General features: G+C 39.8%; 1 protein-coding gene and 1 long non-coding RNA gene across 3 annotated transcripts in view; both read left to right on the plus strand.

Annotated features, from left to right (window-relative positions):
* The window catches only part of LOC115597187 (stromal membrane-associated protein 1-like), an 83543-nt gene that overhangs the window by 35763 nt on the left and 21793 nt on the right, over window positions 1–25987 (plus strand). The window contains exon 5 of one of the 2 annotated variants that reach the window (XM_030442939.1): window positions 15086–15160. In XM_030442939.1, coding sequence (XP_030298799.1) covers window positions 15086–15160 — 75 coding nt within the window. Of the gene's footprint in view, window positions 1–15082; window positions 15161–25987 lie in introns of both variants that reach the window. The other variant, XM_030442938.1, reaches the window with a different exon arrangement.
* LOC115597190 (uncharacterized) lies at window positions 7892–10219 on the plus strand. The gene is made up of 3 exons (XR_003987041.1): window positions 7892–8256; window positions 9168–9318; window positions 9500–10219. It is a non-coding gene; the product is annotated as an uncharacterized LOC115597190 (long non-coding RNA).

A 25987-nucleotide genomic window follows, 5' to 3' on the forward strand; every position in this document is an offset into this window, starting at 1 on the left:
AACAAGGAGGTGATAAAGACGAGGCCAAGCTTGCATCAGAACTGTTTAGTTAAATCTGTTAACTGACATGTCTCATTACAGGCAGGACAGATTTGACAACTTCTGTGGTTGAGCAGCCGATGGGATTTTTGTTAGATTGGATTGGTATTGATTTTGAAGACTGATTGAAAAAGGCAAGTAATTATTGAAGAATGTGTGTGTTCATTTGTTAGTAGTGGCCTGCTTTCACGATAGATTGTATTTGCATGCATAAGCCAGGCTTTTCACCATCTATAAAAAAAACAAAAAAAAAACATGCTTCCTCCCTTCGAATTCTCTTGAGGCTCCTGCACATAAAAGCAGTAATATACATGCAAATTTGGTATTGGGAATTATCTTGACTTTCTCCTCGTGTATCTCCCTGCTCCCTCCTGTTGCCATCCATTTAGTTTCTCTGTCCATCTGGCACTGTGATCATCTCTGTCAGTGGCAGTGGAGAAATGCATATTGAGCTTGGCTCACTTACATCTTATACAAGGAAAGGTCTGTCCATAAGCAAAGATGCTATTAAAGCTGCAGTAATTAATGTTTCTTTCTATTAATTGATCACATGGTGGGAACAGAATACCTCAGAGAGATTTACCAACTGTAGTTTTATCACTGGACCCTTATCACTGTTTTCTGCTCTCTCTTATTGCAAGTGTTAGGAAAAGCTCTAATGGAGACTAAAAGAAGCTAAAAGTGACTGAAAATTGCTCCAAAGGAATTAAAACACAGAAACAGAAATACAAGTTGGTAGAGTTCTTATTTTGAGTGAGGTGAAAAGATTGATACCACTCTCATATCTCTGTGTTTAGTATGGAACTTGATCTGGTAGGCGGTTAGGTTAGCTTAGCATAAAAGCCTCAAAGCGGTGGTAAAACAGCTAGCCTGGCTCTGTCCATATTAGAGTTTAGATTCTCTGCCCGAGCCCGACCCGAACCCAACATTACTATTTTTTTCGGGTCGATATATCCCGCCACTATCCTCGGGCGGGGTTGGGTCAGGCTGGGCCCTTGATCAAGCATTTGTGTTTTTAAAAAAAAATTTCTTTTTTTTTTTTTAACAACTCAAAATAAAGACTATATTTCCAGCAAGAAAACACGCATCTCTCTCCTTCCTCCTTTGTTGTTTGTGTTTGTGGCACTGCGTGGTGTTACACGTGAGTTGTCCTCATGCTGAAAACATGACTTAAATATCTAAAATATCTATTTTTACTAAGGAAAATGACATAAATAATAGTAACGCACAGTGACTTGAATAAGTAACTTTAATCTGATAACTGGTTTGGAAATATTAACACGTTAGATTACTTGTTATTGAAAAAAGTGGTCAGATTAGAGTAACGCGTTACTAAGTAAGTTACTAACTAAAGCGTTACCGGCATTATTGCTTGTGTAGCTTAAATGCAACATGGAGCTTGAAGGTGTAAAGAAAAAAAAAAAAAGGAGAATTAACTCTGAGCAGCTTTGGAGGAAAGTCGGAGGTATGGAACCATTTTAAACAAGTCGTGGGTAGTGACAAAATATGTGTGGGTTTTGTCGAGTGCATTAAGTGCGGCACTTGTTGCATTATTCATTAAGATAATTCAAAACATTTCCGTAGTTCAAACAACTCGGAATTGTAGTGGAGAACGTCAGTTATAACTGCTCACGTATTAAAACATTGTCAGGTTTGAATCTGGGCTCGGGCTCATAATTACAGGTAATGTGTCGGGCCGGGGCGGGCTCGGACACAAAGTGCACGAGCTCGGGTCGGGTCGGCTTGATTTTTTGGGCCCGATATAAGCTCTAGTCTATAATATATATTCTAAGGCTATATTCTGTATTTTTACATCAACGTTGTAGAGTTACAGATAATTATCAGCTGAATGTGCAGCTTGCCTTGGCTTTACAGAGCTTTATAGAGAGCTCCATCTCATTGTTCAGCTGTCAGGTCTTTGAATTCACTGTAAACCACACACTCAGCCCCAGATAGCAGACAGACGCAGATATCCACTAGCTAGTGAACATACTGGAGAATTTACTAGCCAAAGATGTTTTCTTTTACTGTAATTTTTATTGGACATTTTAGAGCGTATAACAAACATCATTATCCACATTAGTTTTTGCTCCATAACTACTGGATGTGTGGCAACTTTGTTTTTTCTGCCTCCAAAGTGGCAGTATTTTGTTGAATTGTGTACTTACATGATGACCCAAATCGTTCCAACAATGTTCAAACACAGAGAAATTCATATTTTTACTCAAGGTCACAGCGTTTCATTGGGTCTCCTGTCGCTTTGACGTCTGGGAAAACACCAGATGATTTTACAGAGAGTGAAATAGGAAGTCAGCAAGCATGTGTAAACATGATGTGATTAGAGCTTTAAAACATTACCTTGTCCGTGGAAATTTCTGCCTCACATAGATAGATTTTGATCAGCAATGCTGGCTGTGTAACGAAAACAGACACAGTTTCCCTTGATCCCACACTACTTATGTCTTTTGTTTGAATTGGGAGACCCAGAGCAACAGAAATTACATAAAGTGCATTGAAGTATTTTTCTTGAATATGAAATATTCATGAATAAATGGAGCAAAAAGTCAAAGTCACAAAACTTTTTGGGGGTATTATCTTCCGAAATGGCTGCAGGGCTGTTTTTGCAGTGTTTCCTACTCCACAAAACACTCCGATGAGCAGAGAAATAAAAACTGGCTCGTGAAAACAACCGGCTACTGTTGGTGGTGGATTGCAGAGTTCAATTCAAGCCTACTCTTAGTCTGACTCACAGGTCAACAGCAGGTTAATAGAGGTCACTCTGGACTCTTTAAGTGTGTGTGAGTGTTTGTGAGTACAAGGCTCGTATTTTGACACCATTCTTTCTGTGCAGCTGTGGGTCTGAATATAACCTTGGCATGAAGCATCTACTGAAGCGCAGAGCACCCTGCTGGAGCGGAGAGAAAATCCTCCTTCACTCCCTCTAATTAACTCTGCTCTCTCTCTGCTTCTCTGTCCTCCCCCTGCGATGCTCTGTCTTCTTACTCTGTTCTCCTTGTTCATACTGTCTGTCTTCCTGTTTTTTCGCCTCCACTTCTTCCCTTGTCTCCGTCTTTCCTGTCTTTCCCTCCGTCTGAAATTCTCTGTCTTCCAGCAGAAGTTGTCTGAAGCGGCTCCTCCCTCCACCTCACAGGCCGACAGGAGCAGACAGGAGGTGCAACTCTCCCCTGTGTTCTGTTGTGTGCTGGTGTTTTTGCTGTGGTTACGCTGTCGCCTTGTAGATAAGTTGCAGTGTTGTTACTGTTAAGTCTGGCCAAGTGAAAGGTCAGAACAGCCCACTTGTCAGCAGCAGATTGTTTGACTTCAACAATACTCAGTTTGGCTAAATAACAACATAAAGTAGCCAACATAACCTGGGATGGTGCATCTTTCATTTTGGCCTCAGGGATAGAGTTTTTTTTTTCTAAATCAGAAATCTATCGTAATGACCTTTGAATTTCAATTGAATTCTAAGGCAACATTGGTTGCAGTTGTCACAGGAATCAAACCGATAATCCAATGATCTCTACAAATCCATATGTGATAGTGTAACAATAGCAAAATGGTCGGTCCTGATTTTTAAAAAATCTGATTTAATTGTGACCTTCAAATTGAAAGTTGGGTAGAACTGTGGATTTAAATGATCCCAAATGTTTCCCAAACGTAGAGATATCTACTTGTTATTCAAGGTAAAGGTGCGTTTCTTTGGTTGTCAGATGATGCATCTGAGAGTCAGTGAACATGACATAAATGAAACTTTAAAAACATTATGTCGTCTGTTAACACATCAGCCCAACTCATATAGATGGATTAACCCTCACTACTTATTGTTTAACTTTTTTTTGTTTTGATTAAGAGATATGTAGCGGCTGAAATTACATACTGTGAATTTCTGTTAGATACTAAATATTCATGACAAAAGGCACAACAAAGTCAAAGATTGGACAAAAACATCTTTAGGTATGGACACATTTGTATTTAACAAACTTTGTTTGTTTATTGTTCAATCACTAATGGTGATGTTTTTTGTCAAACTCTAGAATCTTTTTTATTGGTGAAGATTATTTAAACAATTTTGACCTAATCTGCGACAAGCCACCAGGATAAACTTGATCCATTGATTAAAAAAACTTTAAAATACTTAATTCTTTTTAAAGAAGAATTTGAAAATGTGACTGACAACCGATGATCTGTCGATCTTTCCAAATCCAAATGTGATAGTATAACAATAGCAAAGCTGCTGGTGCTAACTGAAAAATGGAAAAACTGTAAAATGGAAAGTGAAATCTAACTGTGGATTTGGAGACTCGTGACACCCTTTCATAGCACAGAGGTGTTAGATAGTTTGACAACATCTTATTAAATTAAACATCGAATAACCCTATTAAATCCAAAGCCTTTCAAATCCCTTATTGAACGTAATTAGGACTGGCTTTTAAAGTACTGTTGTTATGAATGACTAAAACTGAGAATCTATAATCAGCTGCTTTTAGATGAGAACGCACAAACACTGAAGTGTTAAGTGGCAGCATAAAAACTAAAATGTTGATTAATCTATTGTCTCAAATCTAATCAACTATTGTCGCCTCCTGATGTTTATAAATGTTATTTTGGGCTCAAAAGCTACTTGTTTCTGGATTATGGAGGCCGATGCAAAAAAATTAAGTCCACATTTCAAATTTCAAATATTTATAAACTAACACAAGATCATCAACTAGCATTGCACTCAGTAGAGTGCGTATTTCACTATGGCCCAAAAATTTAAACCACCCGTAACTCCTTAAACATGATTTAAGGCTGACAGATCTATGATATCCATCAAATTGTAATCATAGATACCAGCCACTTAAATATGATGGATTTTTTATTAAAATCGATGGACTGTTCCCTGACAAATTAATAAAATTGTGAAAGAACACTCTATCTCAGAGACAGTGATATGAAATCCTGGATCTGCCCTGTCATCCTTATCTGCACTAAAAGTTACTGGGGATGATTCTGGACCGAGACCAGTCCTCCATCCAAGTTTCATGGAGATCCGTTCAATATTTTTTCTGTATTTGTGCTGACAAACCAACCCACAGCCGAACATGGATGAAAACATAACCTCCATGGCAGAGCTAACTAGGTCATTAAACTGGAGGGGACTCGCCACTTTGTTGGTCTTGTTGAACTCCTAAACCTTCCACTCACAGTTGTAGAGTGGTCTTTCCTTTCTCTCACAAGAAATTTTTTGGCTGGATCCAGACCAGTTTGCACAGAGCACATTAACCAGAAGAGTGGTTTCATTTAAGCCCTCACAGATATACTTGAATTACCTAAAGCTGCAGGTAATGTTCAGTTTAACTGGCAGAGACGAAGGTCAGTGCTGGCTGAAAAAGAAAAGCGTGGCACCCGAATGTTTTGCACATTACTGTCTGCTAAAATAAGTGTGAGGAGAGATAACATGATTGAAATTGCCATTGGAGCTTGACAAATCCTGTTATTTTGCCAAAAGGAACCGGCTACCAGAGCACAACACTCTCCATAAGACGACCTAAATAAAATGCTACTCTCTTGATTTCATTTTTTTATTTTCTTGAGCTTGCTGCATTTTAATCCCCTAACGTTCGTTGTATGCTTTTCTTTTTATCTGGGTCAAACAAGGTGAAATTCTAAATCTTCTATGGTTAACGCCATCCTTGGCAATTTACATACACACTGTTGTTCCTCCAAGGTAAAACTAACAGCAGCAAGAATATGTCTTTGTTGTATTTGTTGACATTCTACAACTGAAATCACTCCCCTCTTCAGCTGTTCAGACATTTTCCCTTGGAGGGCCAAAACTGAAATGTAATAATGGGCCTCTTGCCAAAATCAAACACCTATCCAAAATGGTGCTGGGATCTCCTGTTCCCTAATTTGACTTCCTGTGCAAAGTGTCACTCTCCCTGCCTGTTCAGAGTTTGAAAAATAATTACTGAGTTTTGGGAATATATGTATGTATAAGTACGAATGTGTGTATGTATATTTACAGAGCAGTTTTGCGTCACAAAAAACAAAGCAGCTTAAACATGTATTTATACTGTAATCTCTAAAAATGGCTGGTGGGCCAAATTGAGCCTTATGGTGCATCAGCTTTGGTCTACGGGTCCCACTGAGGTCAGCCCTTGAGTACACAGTCAATAGTTCCCACTATAGTGACACCCACCTTAAAAACATCATCGTCAGGGGCGCTGTTTAGCTCAGTTGGTAGCGCGCGCTTGCATGTGCCGAGGCTCTGCAGCGGACCTGGGTTCGACTCCCGGCCTGGGTCCCTTTGCTGCGTGTCACTCCCCCTCTCTCTCCCCTGTTTCCTGTCATATCTTCAGCTGATCTATCAATAAAGCCATAAAAAGGCCCAAAAAATACTTAAAGGAGACATATTATGCAAAACTCACTTTTTCGTTGCTTTAGTGTGTGTATTTGCATATCTGGAGTGCCTCCCCACCCCTTAAGAATGATTTTTGACCACTAAGTCAATGTTTTGTAAACGGACGCAGTCAGAAAATGTGTCTCTAAAGGAGCCAGTTGGATTTCACCCGCGCTGTTACGTAACAGAGCGGGTGATTTGAATACTCCCACCCATAGACATATATACATAGACGCCTCATTGAGCGGGTTGGCCCGCTGCTGCGATACGTCAACGTCGCCGCCATATTGGAGGAGGCAGATCCGCCCCGTGAACTAATACGAGTCAATGGAGTGAACTTTATAAAGCTCCTTCTACAAAGTGCTATAAGTTAATGTGTCTCATTTACACATTCACACACATACGGATATATTCAGGAAACAGAGAGGAACCAAAAACAACGTCTGTAACGTTCTCTGAGGATTATAAATGTTAGCTAATCCTCATATGTTCAGTATACAGGTCGGCACCAAACCATTTTATAATGTTTTTATGAGTGTTTACAGCTGCTAATGTATGTTACGCTGTTACTGTGATGATACGTGACAGTTAAATATTTAATCTGTCCACAATAACCACATCCTGACATGCAAATGTGGCATCTGTGTGAATCAAAAACACCGTCATTTTATAAATACAGTGATTTTTGACTAATAATATCATCAAGTCTGCAAATCAAGATGAGAAACTGCAACAGCAGTGAAGAGATACACACCATGACAAATATGGTATAAAATAACATTTCATGGTAAAAAAAAAAAGTTAAGTATCAGCAGGCTACTATTATAAATATGCACCATATATAGTTTTCAACATTATTATTAGTGAAATCATAGTAGTAGTATTTTCTGCATATTCTTGACTTTGAATGGGAGCAGCTGTAACGCTTGAATTTCCCATCGGGGATCAATAAAGTATTTCTGATTCTGATTCATATATTATGCAGTCAGTTGTCCATATAAAGTTAAATTAGATTAACCAAGTTGACAGTATGGCGGACAGTTGTCTCATTTGCATGTCAGGATGTGGTTATTATGGACAGATTGAATATTTAACTGTCATGTATCATCACAGTAACAGCGTTACATACATTAGCAGCTGTAAACACTCATAAAAACATTATAAAATGGTTTGGTGCCGACCTGTATACTGAACATATGAGGATTAGCTAACATTTATAATCCTCAGAGAACGTTACAGACGTTGTTTTTGGTTCCTCTCTGTGTCCTGAATATATCCGTATGTGTGTGAATGTGTAAATGAGACACATTAACTTATAGCACTTTGTAGAAGGAGCTTTATAAAGTTCACTCCATTGACTCGTATTAGTTCACGGGGCGGAGCTGCCTCCTCCAATATGGCGGCGACGTCGACGTACGGTCCAGCGCTCAATGAGGCGTCTATGTATATATGTCTATGCTCCCACCCTCGTGCTGGATATCTCCTCCCACATTACGCCGGCTACCTGAACGATGATCCGCCATTTTCTCGCCTCACTCGTACACGACAGCCTGACCGCTACCATGTACAACCCGAAAGCCAAGCACTCCTGCTATGTCATGAGATGCATGGATACTCATGTTTCCCTTCATCGCTTCCCTACCAAAGAGGATATCAGAGCGAAGTGGCTAAATTTTATTTTTCAGGGAAACGTCCCAGCTTCAGTGAGCAAAAGTGTTTTTGACTGTGCCAGTCACTTCACGCCGGACTGTTTCAGCAACCAGGGTCAGTATAAGGCTGGACTGGCAACGAGATTGTTCCTAGAAGATGGATCCATACCCACTGTCCGTGTAAGTATTTAAAAAAAACAGTTTCGTTTGTGTTACTTTGCCGTTTAGCACATGAGCTAACGCTAACCGTCGATGTAGATATGAGGCTGAACTAACGTTAAGTTGCAACGTTGGGCTTACTGGTCATATGATTCACTGTAATGCTAATCAGCAGTCTTTTAAAACATGGCACTGAATTGAGAAAATGAATTAGGATATTCATATATGATCGCTTCTAATCGGCCGGTGAACAACTGCTCGGCCGTGAACATGCTAGCTAGCTAGCTAGCTGGCTAGCATGTTCAAGGCCGAGCAGCTAGCTAGCTAGCTCACCGTCCGCGAACAACTTCTCCGACGTGAATACGCATGGGAGACCGTCTCCTCCACATGCTCACGGCCGAGCAGACGGTATGAAATGGTCTCAGTTGTTCACGGACGGTGGGCTGCGTTAATTTATTATCATGTTGTGCTAAAGGAGGCTAAAGACTTCCTTTGTGTTAGTATTCATGTAACTACGTGTGTAGTGTTAGCTGCTTGCATGAGAGACCCGATCTGAGAGTACCAAAACGTTACCTGCAGTAAAGCAATCACTACTTAGTTTTGAAGCCGGAGACAGGGGTTACCTGCCTGCTGTGCTACGATTAACGTTAGTTATATGCAGACACGGACACAGAAAAGTTGCTTCGCAAATGTGTACGTTTTTGCTCACGTACTAAAATCTAATGTGAAATGAGGGATTTGCATGGGTTTGTGATTTGCCAGATTCTTCCTCATCAAATTGATTTTTTAATCATCAGCAGAGGACATGAGTCCTGCATTTTTCTAAATACAGCTATTTATTTGAAAATAAATCACCATTTTCTGAATATTTTTTGCAATGTGTACAATGTGCTCGCATTCTTATTTAGCATTGTATTATTTTTCCTCCCAAGACTATACCTGGCAGCCCTGCACTACAATGAAAATACAGACCGTCCACAGGCAACAACCTCAGCTGGTGAGCCACTGTTCAGGCTTCATTTCCAAAGTGGAAGAAAGGAGGAGAATACACAGCAAAGCCAGTGAAGGAGCAACCAACCTTTCGTAAGTTTTAAACCTTTTTATTGAAATCACACAGAAAAATGAAACAGACATTAAAAAATACTTGTAAAATAAATAAAATATAAATTAACCAGTGTCTATGGCTTTTTCTAGTTTTGTTTTTAATAAATATACGATAAAACACGATAAAGTACGCACAATATTTCACTTTTTCTAATTGCAGATTAGGTGGATGACATCTTGGACCTGATGTTTGAGAAGGTTTTTCAGGACCCTGGTTCATACGCAGATGACGTTTTGAAGATCTCCATTCCTGAGGCACTCTCTGCGCAGTTAGAAACGCTGGACAAGAAGGAGGTGATGGACCACTATGTGACAAGGTTCAGTCAAGGGCCGGTCTGAACCCCACGTAGATGCCTCGAGTGCCGGGGAACTCCATCCGTATACGCAGCACCACACAGCTGGGCAGTGCCACACAAACTCTTCAGCCCAGAAAGCCCCAACACCAGCTCTCAAAGCTCCTATATGCCAAGTATCTGTAACGGCTGAACAGAGTGGATATATTTAGTTATACATTTATATTTAGACATAGTTTTTGATTTACCTTATATTTTTTTGTAAATATTTACATTACCTACTGTTTAACAACAGGCAATAAAAACTACTTGTACATTCAGTAACTTTTTGAATAGTTGTGTGTTGTTTGCTGTACTTGTATTTATAAAATTATATAAGCTGTTTTCTGTACTTTCAGTGTTTGACATGTAGACATAAGAATTATGATCATCAAGAGACAGGTTCGTAGGAGTGGGATGAGTATCCAAAAGCACAAAACATAAATTCCTGCACAATATCTAATTTGTATTTCCACCATTTATGAGCAGCAAGATTGTCATAGACCTAGGTGTAGATGTTGCTAATAAACTGTGTTCTTGCAAATTGATTTTTTTTGCAGAAATGTATCTTTTCTAGTGTTTGATATGTAACATTTTAACAATTGTCAAACTGCCTTTCAAAAAGAAAAATAAGCAATGTAACAAAGTGGAAAATTGAATTTATTTCATTACTCATATTTATATTACAATAACAGAATTTATACCGTATATTACCAAATAATAGCCGGGTCTCAATTAAACGCCTGTCCAAAACAAAGGCCTGGTCTGTTAAGTGGTTGGAACAAACAAATAAACGCCCGGCTATTATTTGATATTTTACGGTATGCAAAAAAAAAAAACACTTACTGTTCTATTCCCCTCAGACGTAAAGGCTCTGTAGATATTTAGTGCATTCTGAAGTGAGAATGCACACTGGTACGAGGCCAGGGTGGTCTGCCATGCAGGAAGGTGAGTTTTGAAGCATTATTATGGCGTAGCTGAGGATAAAAGTGCTACATTCCCACTCGTAGCTGCCGAAAAAACATTGCGGACTTGTGAAATTTACTCGTGTAACGGGAATAGCATGCTACTTATGTTTACTCAACACATATCTAGATTTTTATAAGCAGTGAGTTACACATAGAGCGGTCAGCGGTCGACCGTATTTAGTCAGCGACCGTATTTACCGACGTACAAACATACACATTTTTAAGAAAAAAGTAAAATAAAGATCATAACTCACCATTCAGAAACGTCTTGTTGCAGTCTACATTGAGCAACTTATTCGCTAGCTCCTTCTTGTTCAGGGTCTGACTCTGGTTCAAACATGTAAGGTTGGACAGCAAAGTTTCCTCCTGCAGCCATGTTTCTCCCAGGGTTCACGCTCAGTTGTTGTCATGGTAGCATGAGCGTGCCGGCGTCGTCACACCTCCCGGAAGAAGTGGGTGGATTACCTGTGTCTCATTTGCATTTAAAGAGACAGGCACTCAAAACCGACTGTTCTGAACAGGGCTGTTTTGGCAGGGTTATTGAACAGTTATGAACTGCTATTGTGCTTCATCCTTATGGTATTTTGACCAAAGCATGTCACAGACATTTCATTAGGACACCAGGGAACTAGATTAACTTGTAGAAATAGGGTATAATATGACTCCTTTAAAAAAAACAAAAAAACAGGATCGATAGGATCGATACCAGGAAGTGGTGTGCATAAAATGAGACAACATACAACTTTATTAATCCCAAAGGAAATTCTTGAGATCGCTCAAAATAACATTAAAACAACCAAACAAAAAAAACCTAGTAAGAGTGATAATAAAGAGCTGAGGGGTCAGGGTTCGATGCCGTGGTGGTCAGGGTGTGTTTTTTTGACAAGGCCCTGACAAGGTTGCCACTCTCTATCACCCATCGTCCTTTACATTGGTGCACGAGGTCAGTGCTGCTTTGAGTCAGTCTGGCCATGCGGACATGAACTGATTGAATAACCAGAGTCATAAACCCAGCCAACACAATGAGTGGAGGAGGATCCCAGCTGTAATTTGCTGCGTTTTTATGAGTGAGGATCAGATGGGAGTATAATAGCCTGCTAATACAGCTGGAGCAAATTGGGCAATGCTAGCCTCATTAGCTCATGGTTAATAGAGTCAGAGACTTGGTGCCAGGGCCTCAAAGATAATAAACTCAAAAGTTGCTGATTGATATGTCGACACAAATGCAGCCAGAATAAGGCCTAGTGAGCTGTGAGACGAACAACTGATGATATCAATCAGTTTGAACAGAGTGAAGGCCAGTATCCATAATACTCTTCAAACATAGGACAAAAATGCTAGCGACTCTTAGAGATGCACCGATCAGGATTTTTGGGGCCGATCACCGAAAGCAGTATCTGCCGATCCCGATATTGCCGATCACCGATCACAGCGTCAAATCCCTAAATTCTTCTATATTGTTGTCTTGTGTAACTTTCATATATTTAATTAATGATTCTTCTTACACAACATTGACATTGTATTATTAAGTATAAAAATTAGGAGATGAGATCATGAATTGACCACCGTTTTATTGCAGGCTGAGGCAATGTGCAATATTTCACACTCTAGAGACTCTCTTAGAGACAACTTGGACTCAGCTTACATAGAGTAACTGTAGCTTACTAGTGGGAATGCATGCAGTCAGGGTGGTAATTTTGTCATTTAAGGGGCAAGTCCATTTGGTCTTCAGTTTTTTTTTTCAGGGGCACCAAGGCCACATGACAGGGCACAAAGGCCACTGAGTAAAATTTGTTGATTTACCTTTCAGACTGATACCATAACATCCTAATTTATAATAAGACATGGATTGTGTATTAAAACATTTTTTTTTTATACCTAAATCAAGTTAAAGTTTCATTAGAAAGTAGTTTTTGTTAAGTAGTGTTAGGGTGAGGTGGGTTTTGTGACACCTCACTGAATATTAGTGTTATTGAATATTTCTCCCAATAGAAATTCCCCAAAATTATGGCAAAGCACATTTTTTCCAAACAAAAAATTGTAGAATAACCAGCAGGAGACCACTGATGTGCGGAGTGATTTTGGTGACACTAAACTCTGAATAATAGTGAAGTTATTGAATTTTTTGTAGTTTCTCTTTTCGGTGTTGCACTTTGAAGACGGTCCCTGCGCCCTCGTCTCACAGCTGGCTGCCCATACAGACCAGAGTTAATGTCCAGACGCTCGTTTTGATAAACATACGGTTGTAGCTCGTTGTCTACCTTACTACGGTAGAAAATACCCGTCGTTTGTGTTTTAACAAGGTTTCACTTATGAGTTATTGATCTGGGAAGTTCGAATCTGTGAATGTATTTCCAACTTTACCGGACTAAATCCTACCACATAAGTCAGTTACGTATCATGTCAAAACCGGCTGCGCTCGCTCGCTGTGCTGTAAGTTTCGTACTTCTGTTTCGAGATGCTGTTGCTGTTTGAGAGGCTTTCACGTGAGATCATTGTGATGATGAGACTTCACCTGCGCGAACCGCGGACTCACTGAAGTTACTGTGAGTGACTACTGTGCACTCAGGTGGCTGTAGTTAAAGGCAAGCTCGCTACGCTGACCGGGCCAGGGACACAGAGGCCACTGTGGCCGTACGATGAGTTTTTTTTTCACGGGGCATCAAGGCCAAAGTGCGGGGCAACAGTGGACATGAAATTCCCTCCCTGCATGCAGTTAATGCACTGTCTTTATACTTAAACGTCATCTGATCGGACTGATGTGATCTATTTTGAGAACTCCGATCAAAACCGATAGGGGCATTATCGGCCGATTGCGATCGGTTGCCGATCGATCGGTGCATCTCTAGTGACTCTATGATAATGGTAAATGCTCTCATTGTTGATTCTGATTTGCATCGCTCTAAATATTGATGATTGTGTTTGTTGTGTTCTCAAGACAAATAACCATCTGAGCATAAATAAATATAAATAAACAGCCAGTAAAGTAACTGCAGTGAGAATGGAGACGGAGGGAGAGGCAGGGGGAAACAGACTGTTATTGCGACCACAATGGCTAGATTGTAGGTTTCACCCGCTAAGCTAAAGCTTTTTCTCCTTGGCATCCTGACAGTCATTAGCTAAAGCCTGTCAGTGGCTGGCATCGCTGCTGGATCATTAACATATAGCAAAGCAAGACAGAACCATTAACCTGAAAAACACTCCATCAATGCTCCGCACGATAATAATGTCTGCACATTAAAACTGCATTGTGAAAGCATTAAAATCACATTACGGAATGCGATCTAATTGTTTTCAACCTGCCGTGAGGTGCAGCAAATCTATACCATTAGGCTTCATGTTTCCTCCTACAGAATATTTCATAATGGGTGTTGAATGGTGGTTTAATGAAGAAGAGTGTATCTCCGCTTTGAATGCTGTAGCTGTATTATCTGATGATTATGGTGTCGCAGGACAGAAAACACGGCAGTGATCATTGCGACATATGTCACAAAATTGACTTTCTGCATTTATACAGTTGAGTGTAGATATAAACAGTATTTGATAATAATATACACTGTATTCAGATTGGGTGCATACGTTTGTATCATACAGTTACTAGCATAAGTTGTATTGGCCCATCTTTACTGTGTATATGTGTTTTCAGTGGATGCTATGTCATAGATTTATGGTATATGCTGTATATGTTGTTTCAGACATTCATGTAAAAACTTGTATTAAATGAATGGTACCCAGTAAAGTCTTATATATGTACTCCAAATCCTTTTTTTGACTTTACGAAAGTCTGAAGTACACAAAATCATTGAACAATGAGGGAGTAATGTAACGATCTTTGAATTTTTGTGAACTTCACAGGTTTTGGGGAAATTAAAGTAATCCTTGGAAAAATATACAGACTTTAAAAGTAGTTTTTTCAGCTCTCAAGCTATATTGAGCAATGTCTGTGGCACTGAATGATTTATGCAGGACCAAATAACTTTAGATGTGATATACTGACTGTATTAATGCCACGCAGAATCACAATTCAGTTGCTAGAAAGTGAAAACTAGTGGTGATGTCAATATCTTGAAATGAAACATTCATCATTCAGCTTTCTTTAATTCTATTACTGCTAACATTCTTCAACAACTTTTAAAATTAATACATGTTTCAAATGATCCTTAAGGTTTCTTGGATGTTCAAAAGAAATTTCAGCCCAAACAAGTGGAATAATAAGCAGTTGGTAAGGTTTAATTTACACAGAGATTTAGCAGAAATGATTAAATGTATCCGAGAGAGCCTAACTTCAAGAATCCACTGCTTAAAACGAATTTTGCAAGTCTCAATTAAGTTTTTATTATTTATTCTTTCAAGAACATCCTTGACATGACCTTGGAAGGGCCTGTTTGATTTGATATGGAATGATCCCGCCGTTTTACACCTTCTTTTCTTTTGTCTTCACAGAAGGAGTGTGAAAAGAAAAAGGAGGAGAAGAAGAAAGAGAAGGATGCTGACAAAGGGGAGAGACATAACAACACGAAGGTACGTTTATCACAAGTGAAAGATTAAATGTAACTGGGCAAAAGGTGAGTTAGTTGATTGACTGAACTGATTTTAACAAAAGGAGCACAGTAGTGTGTTAGTCTCTACCACATTGGTTTGTTGATAACAAGCTAATGTGTGCCTCACTATTCAGGTTCTTGGCTTTCATTAATAGCTGAGGTCTTTGGTCTGCGCTTGAATTAAGTTTCGGCCATGAAAACAGGCCTGTAAGTGCACCAACAGTAACAAAAGGAGAGCTAAGGAAAAACGGAGCGAGAATGCAGCCCATCGACATTGATTGGGCTTCATGTACCTTGCTGTTTAAGCGTTGTGAAGGCCGGAATGAGGACATGGAGAAGTGCCGCTTTCTTTGTGGGCGTCTGAGTCAGTGTGGTGTTATGAATGCACGATGTGTGACAACAGAGAAGGGCGGGAGTTCTGTGCAGTCGCTCCACCTCTGTCGGAGCAGGAGCTGAATCCTCGAGGGAGACTCCTCATTAACATTTATGTTTGTTCACAGATGCTTTAGGTTTTGCTTCATGCATCAGAATGGTTCACTTTTTCATTCACGCACGGGAGCGTCAACATGTGATGCATGAAAAATATATATATTCTTGTTATGTATGTGTTGGGCCTTGCATTACACAAGGCCCAGTAAAGGAGTGTTTAACAACAATAAAAGGGGGATTTAGGTTAAATTTGGCCATCAATAATAATTAATGATTATTTGGGATAATTATTAATTATGATAGATAATATGATCCAATTTGCATTGGATCAACTCGGGGCACCACCCTTGAAGAAGGGAAAAGATAGCAATTTTACTAAATCAGTCTCATAGAAATGTACTGAACTGTTTATAACTCTGGTTAATGATTAACTTGATAACTACAACCAAATTTACCATAACAGCTAGTAATGGTTGAAGGATTTTGGAGTTCTTGACAGTGTAGAGGTTGGCAACATTCATTCTTCTACAATATTAAATAGATAGCTAGAAGGTTCACGGTCTTTTATTTACCACAAAGATGGAAACACACAATTTAACTAACATGTACTATATACAAGTGTGTGTGTGTGTGTGTGTGTGTGTGTGTGTGTGTGTGTTTTTGTGTGTGTGTTTGTGTGAGTGAGTGAGTGCCTGGAAGAACAAAGAAACAATGGCGGTCAAGGATATCACATGTGGGTGTGATATGCTCTAGCCTCAAGGAATGTGTGTGCCTGTGAGTATGTGTGTGTGTGACGTGGTGCCAGGTTATAGAAGATGGTTAGTTGCATGCAGAGACCCTGAATCTGTGTGAAGCATAATTCGACTAATGTCGAATTAGCCGTCGAGGAAAGCAAGCTACCAATAACTTGACTTGAGGTCACAATAACACCAAAACATTGAACAAACACATAAATTGAACACATTACATCAACCAGAGTTTAAAGTCCTGTGCTTAGCCGTGCTATGGTTTGCTATCTAAGCCCAGTTCAACGTTACCAGTCTTTGAAGAGAAGGTGCTGGTGGTTGCAGGAGAAAGTTGGGGCTTCAATGTTGAACAAGCTGTTCATGCTGTGCAAGCTTTGATGAAAGTCGGCATAGGAGGAAACTGGTCGCTCCTTTCCTTTGTAAAGATAGCAGCTCGATGCTAACCTGCTTGGTGTTCCTTAGATCCTCAGATTGGCAGGACCTTGTGTCGCTGCAGTGAGGAGAAGTTCTTTGGGCCTGCTGCCAATGCAGCTTGCAGCTCTCCACAGCTTGTTGGGCCCAGAAGAAGGGATCTTGAAAGCAGGCAGCCCCGTGGGGGGAGGTGGAGAGGAGCCCTTGAAGATCTGAGGTTGAAGGAGTAGAGGGAGTTGAGTGAGAGAGCGAGAACAATGAATGCTCTTGGGTTTTGACTACCTGATCAGCGAGGGGTCTGTCACCCTGACCAATAGTAGCTCAAACCTGAATTTTGCACCTAGGTGTGAAGAATGGGGAATTCTGGGACACTGAGTTCAGTTCAGAGTCCATTTTGAAATCCACAATGAATGACTTCATCTGTGGGTCCCAACATATGCGCAAGACAAACAAACAAACGCACTTATACTGCAACGTGAACCTTGAAACCTTGGCTGCCTCAAACAAGTAAACCATTTCCAACATATTTGTAATGATACGTTATTGTCTGAACACTCTTCTTCTTGTCTTTCACAATGTGTAATAATTGAAGCCCTTGCTCCCGGCAAAAATGTCTAAATTTAGTGTTTTTGAAATGTAGCTAGACTGTTAAAGCTCAGTGCACCAGAAAGAGATGCCCTAACATCATGAAGGAAAAAAAACTTGCATAACACTGTGATTCAAAATAAAATCTGTGAATTGACAGAAAGACAAAATGAAAGACAAAATGACTGCTATTTGCCAAGATAAGTCTGATGTGTTTTAGCTAGAATGTAATGCCAGCTTCAGAATGAGCTGCAGCCACTGACATATGGAAGAGAGGCCGGCGTATTGGCCTTTCACTGAGCACATGTTTACGCATGCAAGGGCTTTGGTATGTGGTCATGCATATCTATACTGTGTGTGTGCTTGAATTTGAAAGAAGGAAGGGAGTGTGTGTGGTGGGTGGGGGGCAGCACTGAAGGAGTGAATGTCTGTGTTTCTGGGTCATGGTTAGTAAATTCAGAGAATTTCCATGGCCTGCGAAGCGGTGAGGGAATAATGTAGCTCTCAGCGGTACGGGTACTGCTGTATATGTATGTGTGTGTGTGTGTGTGTGTATGTACCTGCATGTGTGTGTGTGTTCCCTCTACAGGGAAATGGAATAAGGGTTATGGCCAACTGTACCCAACTGAGAGTGAAATGTACTCGGTCGCATTTACATTTCTTACTCTACCTCCATCTGCTCATGAACTCTAGAGCCTTTTATTACCTTATTAGAATTTATAGTCACGTTTCTATTCTATTGCAGTATTTCTGTCCTGACATATTTATGTAACAATTTTGCCTTCTACCTATGTGTTTAAGGAAGGGTTGCGCAGATAACAACTGGCATGAGCTGCGTAATCGTGGTTTCCATAGCGGGCTTTATGCTACATGTAGACTGTGCAGTAACAAAAGGCCATGAAGCCGCCAGGGGTCCCCCACGCTGAAATCATGTTGTGACGTTAATGAGCTGACTGAACTGACAACAGGTGTGTCAGATAGCTGTAGGGAGAGCACCTTGTTGTGGTGGCTCAGCACCTCGGCACCAGGATGACCAGAATTTGGGACTGTCCTCATTGCGAGCAGTTGTACCAAATCCTGAATCCTGTCCTGTTTGTATGACAGAAACAAGCTAAAACAAGGCCTGTCTGTTTGCTGCTCATATCTACATGACTTGAGTGGATGCTGAGGAGACTTGGTGGTACAGTAAGGTAGCCTATATTATAAAGACATGGCCATTATGTTTAGCCCTGCAAAATATAGGCAAAATTATGCTCTCTATATCATATAGTGCCCATCACCATTTCACCATCTTGTTTTGCTAACACTTCCTATGTTATGTAATCCAGCAGCCAGAAAATACATCGTACCTTGTCTTTTTTTCATTTCACGTTGTGTAGATGTTTTTATTTCTCAAGCTTTATTATTAATCATCATCAATTAGTTACCAATCAACACTGCATCCCCCCAGTCAGAGTTAAACAAGAGGTTCCAAACAGATGTATGACCTGTGCATTGAAGTGACAGTTCAGCGTCAGAGCAGCAAGAGTACAGAGTTGGGTCTTGACTGCTAACATGGTAATTCATGTGAGAGAAAAAAAAGAAAGGAAATAAGGAAGACTTTGCAGGCTCTCAGTTGACCTACAGATATGTTATACATTGACGTGAGTGTGTGTTTGTGATACGTGTGTGTGTGTGTGTGTGTGTGTGTGTGTGTGTGTGTGTGTGTGCGCGCGTGCTGGCAGAGATATGCAACGTCGTTTATATCCTTTTCTTCCTCCTTATCAGCTGAGCTCCTGCTGTCGATGAGCCCCAGTGTCAAGGAGATATTCGAGGACATTTTTGGTGTGTTTGTGTGTGTGTGTGTGTGTGTGTGTGTGTGTGTTTGTGGATAAAGAGAGAGAGAGAGAGACTTGTTAGTCGAAGTGTATGCTGACGTGCTGAAAGCTGTTTAATCTCCACTATAGCAGGAAACATGCTGACAGCCATGTTTCTCTCTGTATCTCTGTCTTCCTCTCTCCCCTCTTTTTCTACTCACTCGTTTCTTTAGTCTCTCGCTCACTATTTCTTTCCTCTCACTCACTTTCTCCTTCTCTGACTCTCCCACCCATCAGTCCACTGTGCACCTTTTACCTCTCTCTCTCAAACAAAGTACCGTAAGAAAAGCACCTCCTTCATCTTTGCATGCAGATAATGGACTGTACATATCTATAGAGGACACACACACACACACACACACACACACACACACACACACACACACACACACACACACACACACACACACACAGGCTTTATTCAACATATTTCATCTCCTTTCACTGCACTTCATATCCTTTCCCCCAGGTTTAAACAACCAGCACCTGTGCTTCTTCTTTTTCTTGGCTTTTTATTAAAACAAATAAAAACATTATGTGTATAATACTTTAAAATGCACCAGTTACTGAACTAATTTGAGTGAGGTAGGCTGGGTAAGCATTTGATATTATACCAGTCCGGTGAATCCCAGGGATTGTGATGATTAAAGATAATGATGCATAGATAGCGTGTGTATCAAATCGGCTGAAATTAGATTAATCTGGAGAATAATAAATATATCAATAATAAATGTATCACACCTCAGTGGCTGTGTTTTAAAGGGGTACTCCGCTCATTTGATTTAACACTTTGCAATTGCACACCATGCAATTGAGACTCACAGGTGACAGTCGCATAATATTGCAACTTTAAATCCATAGAAAGTGTCAAGCTGGATCCTCAGTTTTCATGAATGTAACCAGAAGAATCATTTTCTTTTGTTAGATCCTCTCCCCAGGTTGTAATACAGACTTTCTGTTCTTTCTAAATTTGAAGCTTTCAATCCAGTCTGAGATAGCATCAGGCTCACTTTCTCAAACCTGACAGAGCTCCTCCAGAGCCCAAGAGAATGTTACACAATCCCCATTTAGCCAAAGTTAACTTAAGCCTGAAGGGTTGACCTAAACTTTATTATTTATCGATGTGTTTTCCCTTCCACCTCTACAGTGTTTTCATCCATCTGTCTTCATTGTAGATAACTTTAAGGGCCGAAATGATTACTTGTTTAATTGATTAATTGATCGGCCGAAAATTAATCAGCAACAGGTTTGATAACAGATGAACTGTTTGTCCCTTCTTTCAGAAAACAATCCCCTCCGATGTGAGGATTTGTTCAATTCAGAATGTTTTTGATTTAAAACTTTTTCTTTAGATTTAGTCTGCTGAGGAGTACAAACTGTTTCTTTGCTCTGTCCCTGTTTTCCAGTGTGTTTGTGATGATGAACCCTTAAGAAAAACAAAACAGGAAGGCAAACTCATCTCTCGCCAATGAAAAAGGAGTCAATCACCTATTGTTGGGGGGTTTGCTTATATTGCAGAAACTTGCATATGCACGCCAATTGTGATTTAAATTTTTTTTTTATGAAACATAAACAATATAAGCAGAATTGATCAAATCATTAAAGTTAATTTACTGGTGATTCACGCCTCCATTCCTTCATTTTCTATAGATGCAATATAACAAAAGAATATGGAAAATGCCACTCCTTGAAGTTTGTGGAATGCAGAGGTATTATTCATAGCATGCCATGTGCCTTAATGAAATAATTTAAAAATAATTGCTGTTGCTGTAGGACTCCGTTGGCTCTGTCTCATAAGACTTTTAATTCAGAAAATGATTGAAGCGTCCATTATTTCCCTGCAGTTTTTGCAGCAGTGTTGGTGGGGGGTTATTTGGGATTTGATTGCCCATCCATTTCTGTTTTGATTACAATTTGCTTTTATTTTCGGTGCAGCTTTTTTTTTTTTTTTTGAATAATTGAGTATAAAAAAATCTGGGTGTGTGCTATTGTGTGTTATTTGAGGAGAAGAGAATAAATTGCAACTGTGAGGCAAATGTTATGCCGCGCTTACTCACTCCTGCTAGGATGGAGGCAACATTAGAGACTGATTTTGGCCAGACCTGTGCTTCAGGTGCAGGTGCAAGTGTTGTTGAGAGGATAGCAAGACAGTTCTCTAACCAAGAGATCAAGGTTGAATCCCTCATGAATTTATCATCTGCCATGTCTCTCGAGAAGATCATGAACCCGATCCTGAACCCTCATACCTGAAATTGTTGTGACGTCCTTTTCTTCTCAGCACTTGTTTACATAAAACTTGGGTGTTTTTCCTTGAGAATAAAGCAACGGTTATAAGATTCACATCTGAAAACGTAAAAATGTGGCTCTCGACTCGAGTTTGCGAAACGAATCTCTTCACTCATGTAAAAGTACTGTTCACTTGTCAGTGAGTCATTGAGTTATTCGATAAGGACTCAATTAACTTACCTCATTATTTCTGTACTGGCTGCTTCATTTATCTGTGTCTGTGTATCCATGCAGCATGCGTCAGCGTTGATGACATACACTTATTAAGATAAAGAAAGCCTAGATCAGGGGTACTCAAATACAAATCTTAAAGGGCCACAAAGATTTTTTTTAATGACTCAAAGGTCCATGTATTGAGGTCGGTCAGGCCACATGCAGTAATACTGTAATATTCAAAACAAAATGTCCTTTTCATTCAAAACAACAAGAAAAATACAAACTAAAATAAAATGTAATTTCCATTTTAACATAAATTAAAATACATAGTTGAATATTTCCTCTTTTTGTTTGCCTTCAAACACTGTGTCCATCACTTCAGTCATGCATTATGTTATTATTTCTGCAGCTGAGAATGGCTTCTTCTGCTTACCCAAAATCCACACCACTCTAGGTGAGCACTCTGTTGCTTTTCGTTGTTGTGCCATAGATGTGACAAGAATCCTGCTTGCAGCTTGATATAAAGATTTCAGTGCATTTATTTGTGTTGTGCTTACCTCTGAATTTTGAGGAAATGTCTCTTCAAAATTCCTATGCTATGTCTCATCATGCCATTTCAAATTGGAAATCTTAATCACAGCTTCTCCTGGCATATTGTAACGCCCCTTGTGGACTGTGGCGCAATGACTCTTGGGTATTCTGTTGGTGTTGGTGTAATTATGGTTCGTGAATGTGTTTGCGAATAAGATGATGTGTAAGATGGTTGTAGGTTAATTCACGTCGTTTGTTCTGTGGTTAAATGGTGTTGAGTTTTAACAATATGATAAAAATGTTGGCACCGTGAGTGAAAAGGTGTTTGCCGGGAGAAATTCCCCGTCTGTTAAGCTAGTCGTTTTAGCGAAATATGATGAGTCTTTGTGTAGAACTTGCCACACTACATTTGGTGAAGTTTTTATTACCGCCGTAAAGTAAGGCACGTGGGTCTTGTCCTGGTTGGGGGGAGAATGAATGCAAATCTTAAGTCCCTACATCTCTGAGTTGCAGAATTTCATTGTCCACTGATTTTTAGAACATGCCATTTTCAATGTCTTACAACCTGCAAAATGTTAATACGTGAACTGCTCCGAAAACGAAAGTGAAAGTTAAAAACTGCGCACGTAGCAGTGAGTGACCCAGCTGTCTGTGTATCGTTGGCATGGAGACAAGTCCCGGTATAAACGTGCTGACTCAACCAAAACACATGGTGAAGGAATAATAGTTTGGGGGACACAAACAGGAGGCCGGCGGGCCGGATGCCTATTGACGACCGCTGATGTTGTTGTGGTAGCTGGCTTCTTGGATTCGGAGGCCATGTTACACCCTCAGCACCGTGGAATTAGATTGCACATTTTTCTGAGGAAATTAATGGTAGGAAGACATTTGCTGAAACATATTGGTTCTTATAATTGATGGTGTTTTTTTTTTTACTTCTTTAATCAAGTGTACTAAAGTATAGATTTTTTCTCTAGTGTAGTCAGACAGATGTTTGGACAGATGTTAGGCTGCGTTGTTCCTTTACGCCACGTCAATCCAGTGTGTCAGTGATTGAAGCTTGCTTGCTGTATCTTACCTCAGCATATCAGTGCCTTAAGAGTAGTTTCACCTGCGCATGAATCTTAATAGTGCAAGTCAGAAGGGGAGTCAAAGCCCTAGAAATAACTAACTCACCATTCGAGATGTGGAAAATATAATCCCCCCCCCATCAAAACTTGGCTTGTTGGGCGACTGGGACAGTAGTTAGCATTTATCAAACCTGTCACTGTGAAGGTGCAGTTGCTCAGTATAGAGATCTTCCCAGAGTGACATTAGAGTTATATACTAATCAGTGCTAATGAAATATAAATACTAATTGGATTAATGACACTCAGTACATTTACATGATGTCATAAAAGGTCAGACTATTGAGTTAGTCATCAGCAGTGTTGGCGTTTAAGAAGATGTTGAGATTGAGTTCCAGCACAGCATAGGACCTCTGAATGTTGTGTAACAGTCTTCAGTTCATTGTCGAGATGTGATAGATGTAGGGAGCATCCTTTTGATGGCTTGCACTTTTGGTTTTGCTCTAGATTAGTATTATTTTGTCCCAATACTCATTATTTTCACACGTGCCCTTTTTCACACTCTGTTGTTATTACATCAAAATTATTTTGACCTTCAAAATCCACTCAGGTTCGCTCCTCGCGGACCAAATCATTTATTTTTGTGTTGTCAGCCGAAGGGCAGACGGAGTGATGTATCTATTAATTGACGAAAGGAACTCTGGGATACGTTGGGCATTTAAATGAAAAATTAACTACAAGCATTGACTTTTCAGTCTCAGCTTTCCTTAAATTATATCTCAGCAACATATTCACCATCTGCAGTCAGAGAGAAAACTCCATTTTGGAGGTAATAGTCTGATTTTGACCCTGAAATATACAGAGGATTACTTCAGGCAGTCCTATAGATAATGTGGCCAAAAACTGAATACAAGTGTTGATATGAATGTACACAGTCATGCACAGACATTCACGCTGACAGGCAAAACAGAATATCAAGTAGTTGTGTTTTTTTCTTCTCTGTATTCAAATGAACCATTCTTATTCAGCTTGATTGGGGTTGTCAAAGATCAACTTTTTCTCCTTCTCCATATTTCCTATCCCAGGCCTGCAGGCACTAATTAGACTACAGCAGTGATCGAAAGCTGGCATCTGAATGTGTGTTTGTGTGTTGTGTTCTCACAACAGATAGAAAGCTGAGGTGAGGAAATCCTCTAAAATTAAGCCATTTGGCTGCACATCATTTTTTTTTTTTTTTTTTTTACAAGTGTTTACATGTTAAGATTGAGGATTAGGATTACAATTTTTTTTTTTTTGTGTTGAGGGTAAAGGTTGGGATTGTAGACGTATTTCATTTTGAGTCACAGGCCTGCCAAATTGTCAATCTCTCAAAATCAAGTCGTGTTTTGAGACTTTTCTCACCAGAAAATTGTTTGTTCAGATGACTAAAAACAACCATTTTGTATGAGTACCTGAGAACCTCTTGTGGCTGAATGCATTATAATTTTCATTTCTTCAAGACTAAAGTAGACGTGATGTGACCTTGTTATAGTGCCACAAAACCTTTTAAGGAGGAGGTTTGAATGGATGGTTGGCTCAACAAAGAATGTGATTCGGATGCTGTTGCCTACCAACAACACAGTCTTTCTCTAAGTCCTTTTTGCCCAAACTTTAATTATTAACGTTGCAGATCTAAGAAAAATTTGATTAAATGTGTTTTGGAATGTAGAAGCTCTGGTTACATGGACAATATTCCTTCAATCAGGCTGAAATCATTTGGATTAGAGATTCCAACTTTACTGTTTACATGGATGCTTAATAAAGTGATCCAATAAGATAAGTGTGTACGTGCCCCAAAGCATTTATTCAGAATGAAACTTTTGTTATGCCCAATGTGGTTCTGCCTGATCAGAAATATGTGATCTGCTGCACATAAAACAGGAGGAGGCTCATTTGTTTTCCAATTTTATTGAGAAAACTTCAATTCAACTCATTCATTCAATCCTTCCTGCACTCCGCCTTTTACTACAGTTTTCAAGATGGGGCCACATTGTGTCCTAGGGACCAATATTAGCATTTTCTGGTGTTCTTCATAACCTCAGCAGCACATAAAGCTCTCCTACAAACTTTTACCAGGGAGAGAGTCCAACAACAAAGGTGTGTCCGCCACAGAATATCACCCTAATGCTACTTGCACTTAAGGAAAATGTGCACTGAAAAAATGTCTTTAGCTGTTGGAGAATCGATCAACGTTTACATGGTTATTTGGCGCTAATATTTATCTATTGTACGGATTATCAACGGTTTACACCACCCCCCTCAGTCTTATTAAGAATTCATTTAGATCAGGATGGATCAGTCTCTCCAGATTTGGTGGTTGCATGAGGCACTTTTATTCTGATTACGAGACTATCAGCGTCCCTTTGATGAGGACGTGATGTGAAATACACATAGCCTTCGTTGGCTGAGTTTTTGTTCACATTTTCCCAAAACATACTAAGCAGTCATTGTTGGTGACTAAGAATGTCTGCCACATGCCAGGTCTTAAGAATAGCAATTCAAAATATTTATGACATACATGTGTGCAAGAAATGGACATGTGCCACAACAAAGTAAAGGGAAAGGACAGCGTGTACTCTGCACTCAGGCTACAAAAACACTGTTTTTTAAGGCAAGAAGTGACTCTATTATCTCTCTGGATGCTCTCAGCCTCTCCTCACCTCCATTCATCTCCATCTCTCCTTCATTTGTCCCTCCCTCT

This window comes from Sparus aurata, chromosome 15, assembly GCF_900880675.1.
Source record: "Sparus aurata chromosome 15, fSpaAur1.1, whole genome shotgun sequence".
NCBI classification, from domain to species: domain Eukaryota; kingdom Metazoa; phylum Chordata; class Actinopteri; order Spariformes; family Sparidae; genus Sparus; species Sparus aurata.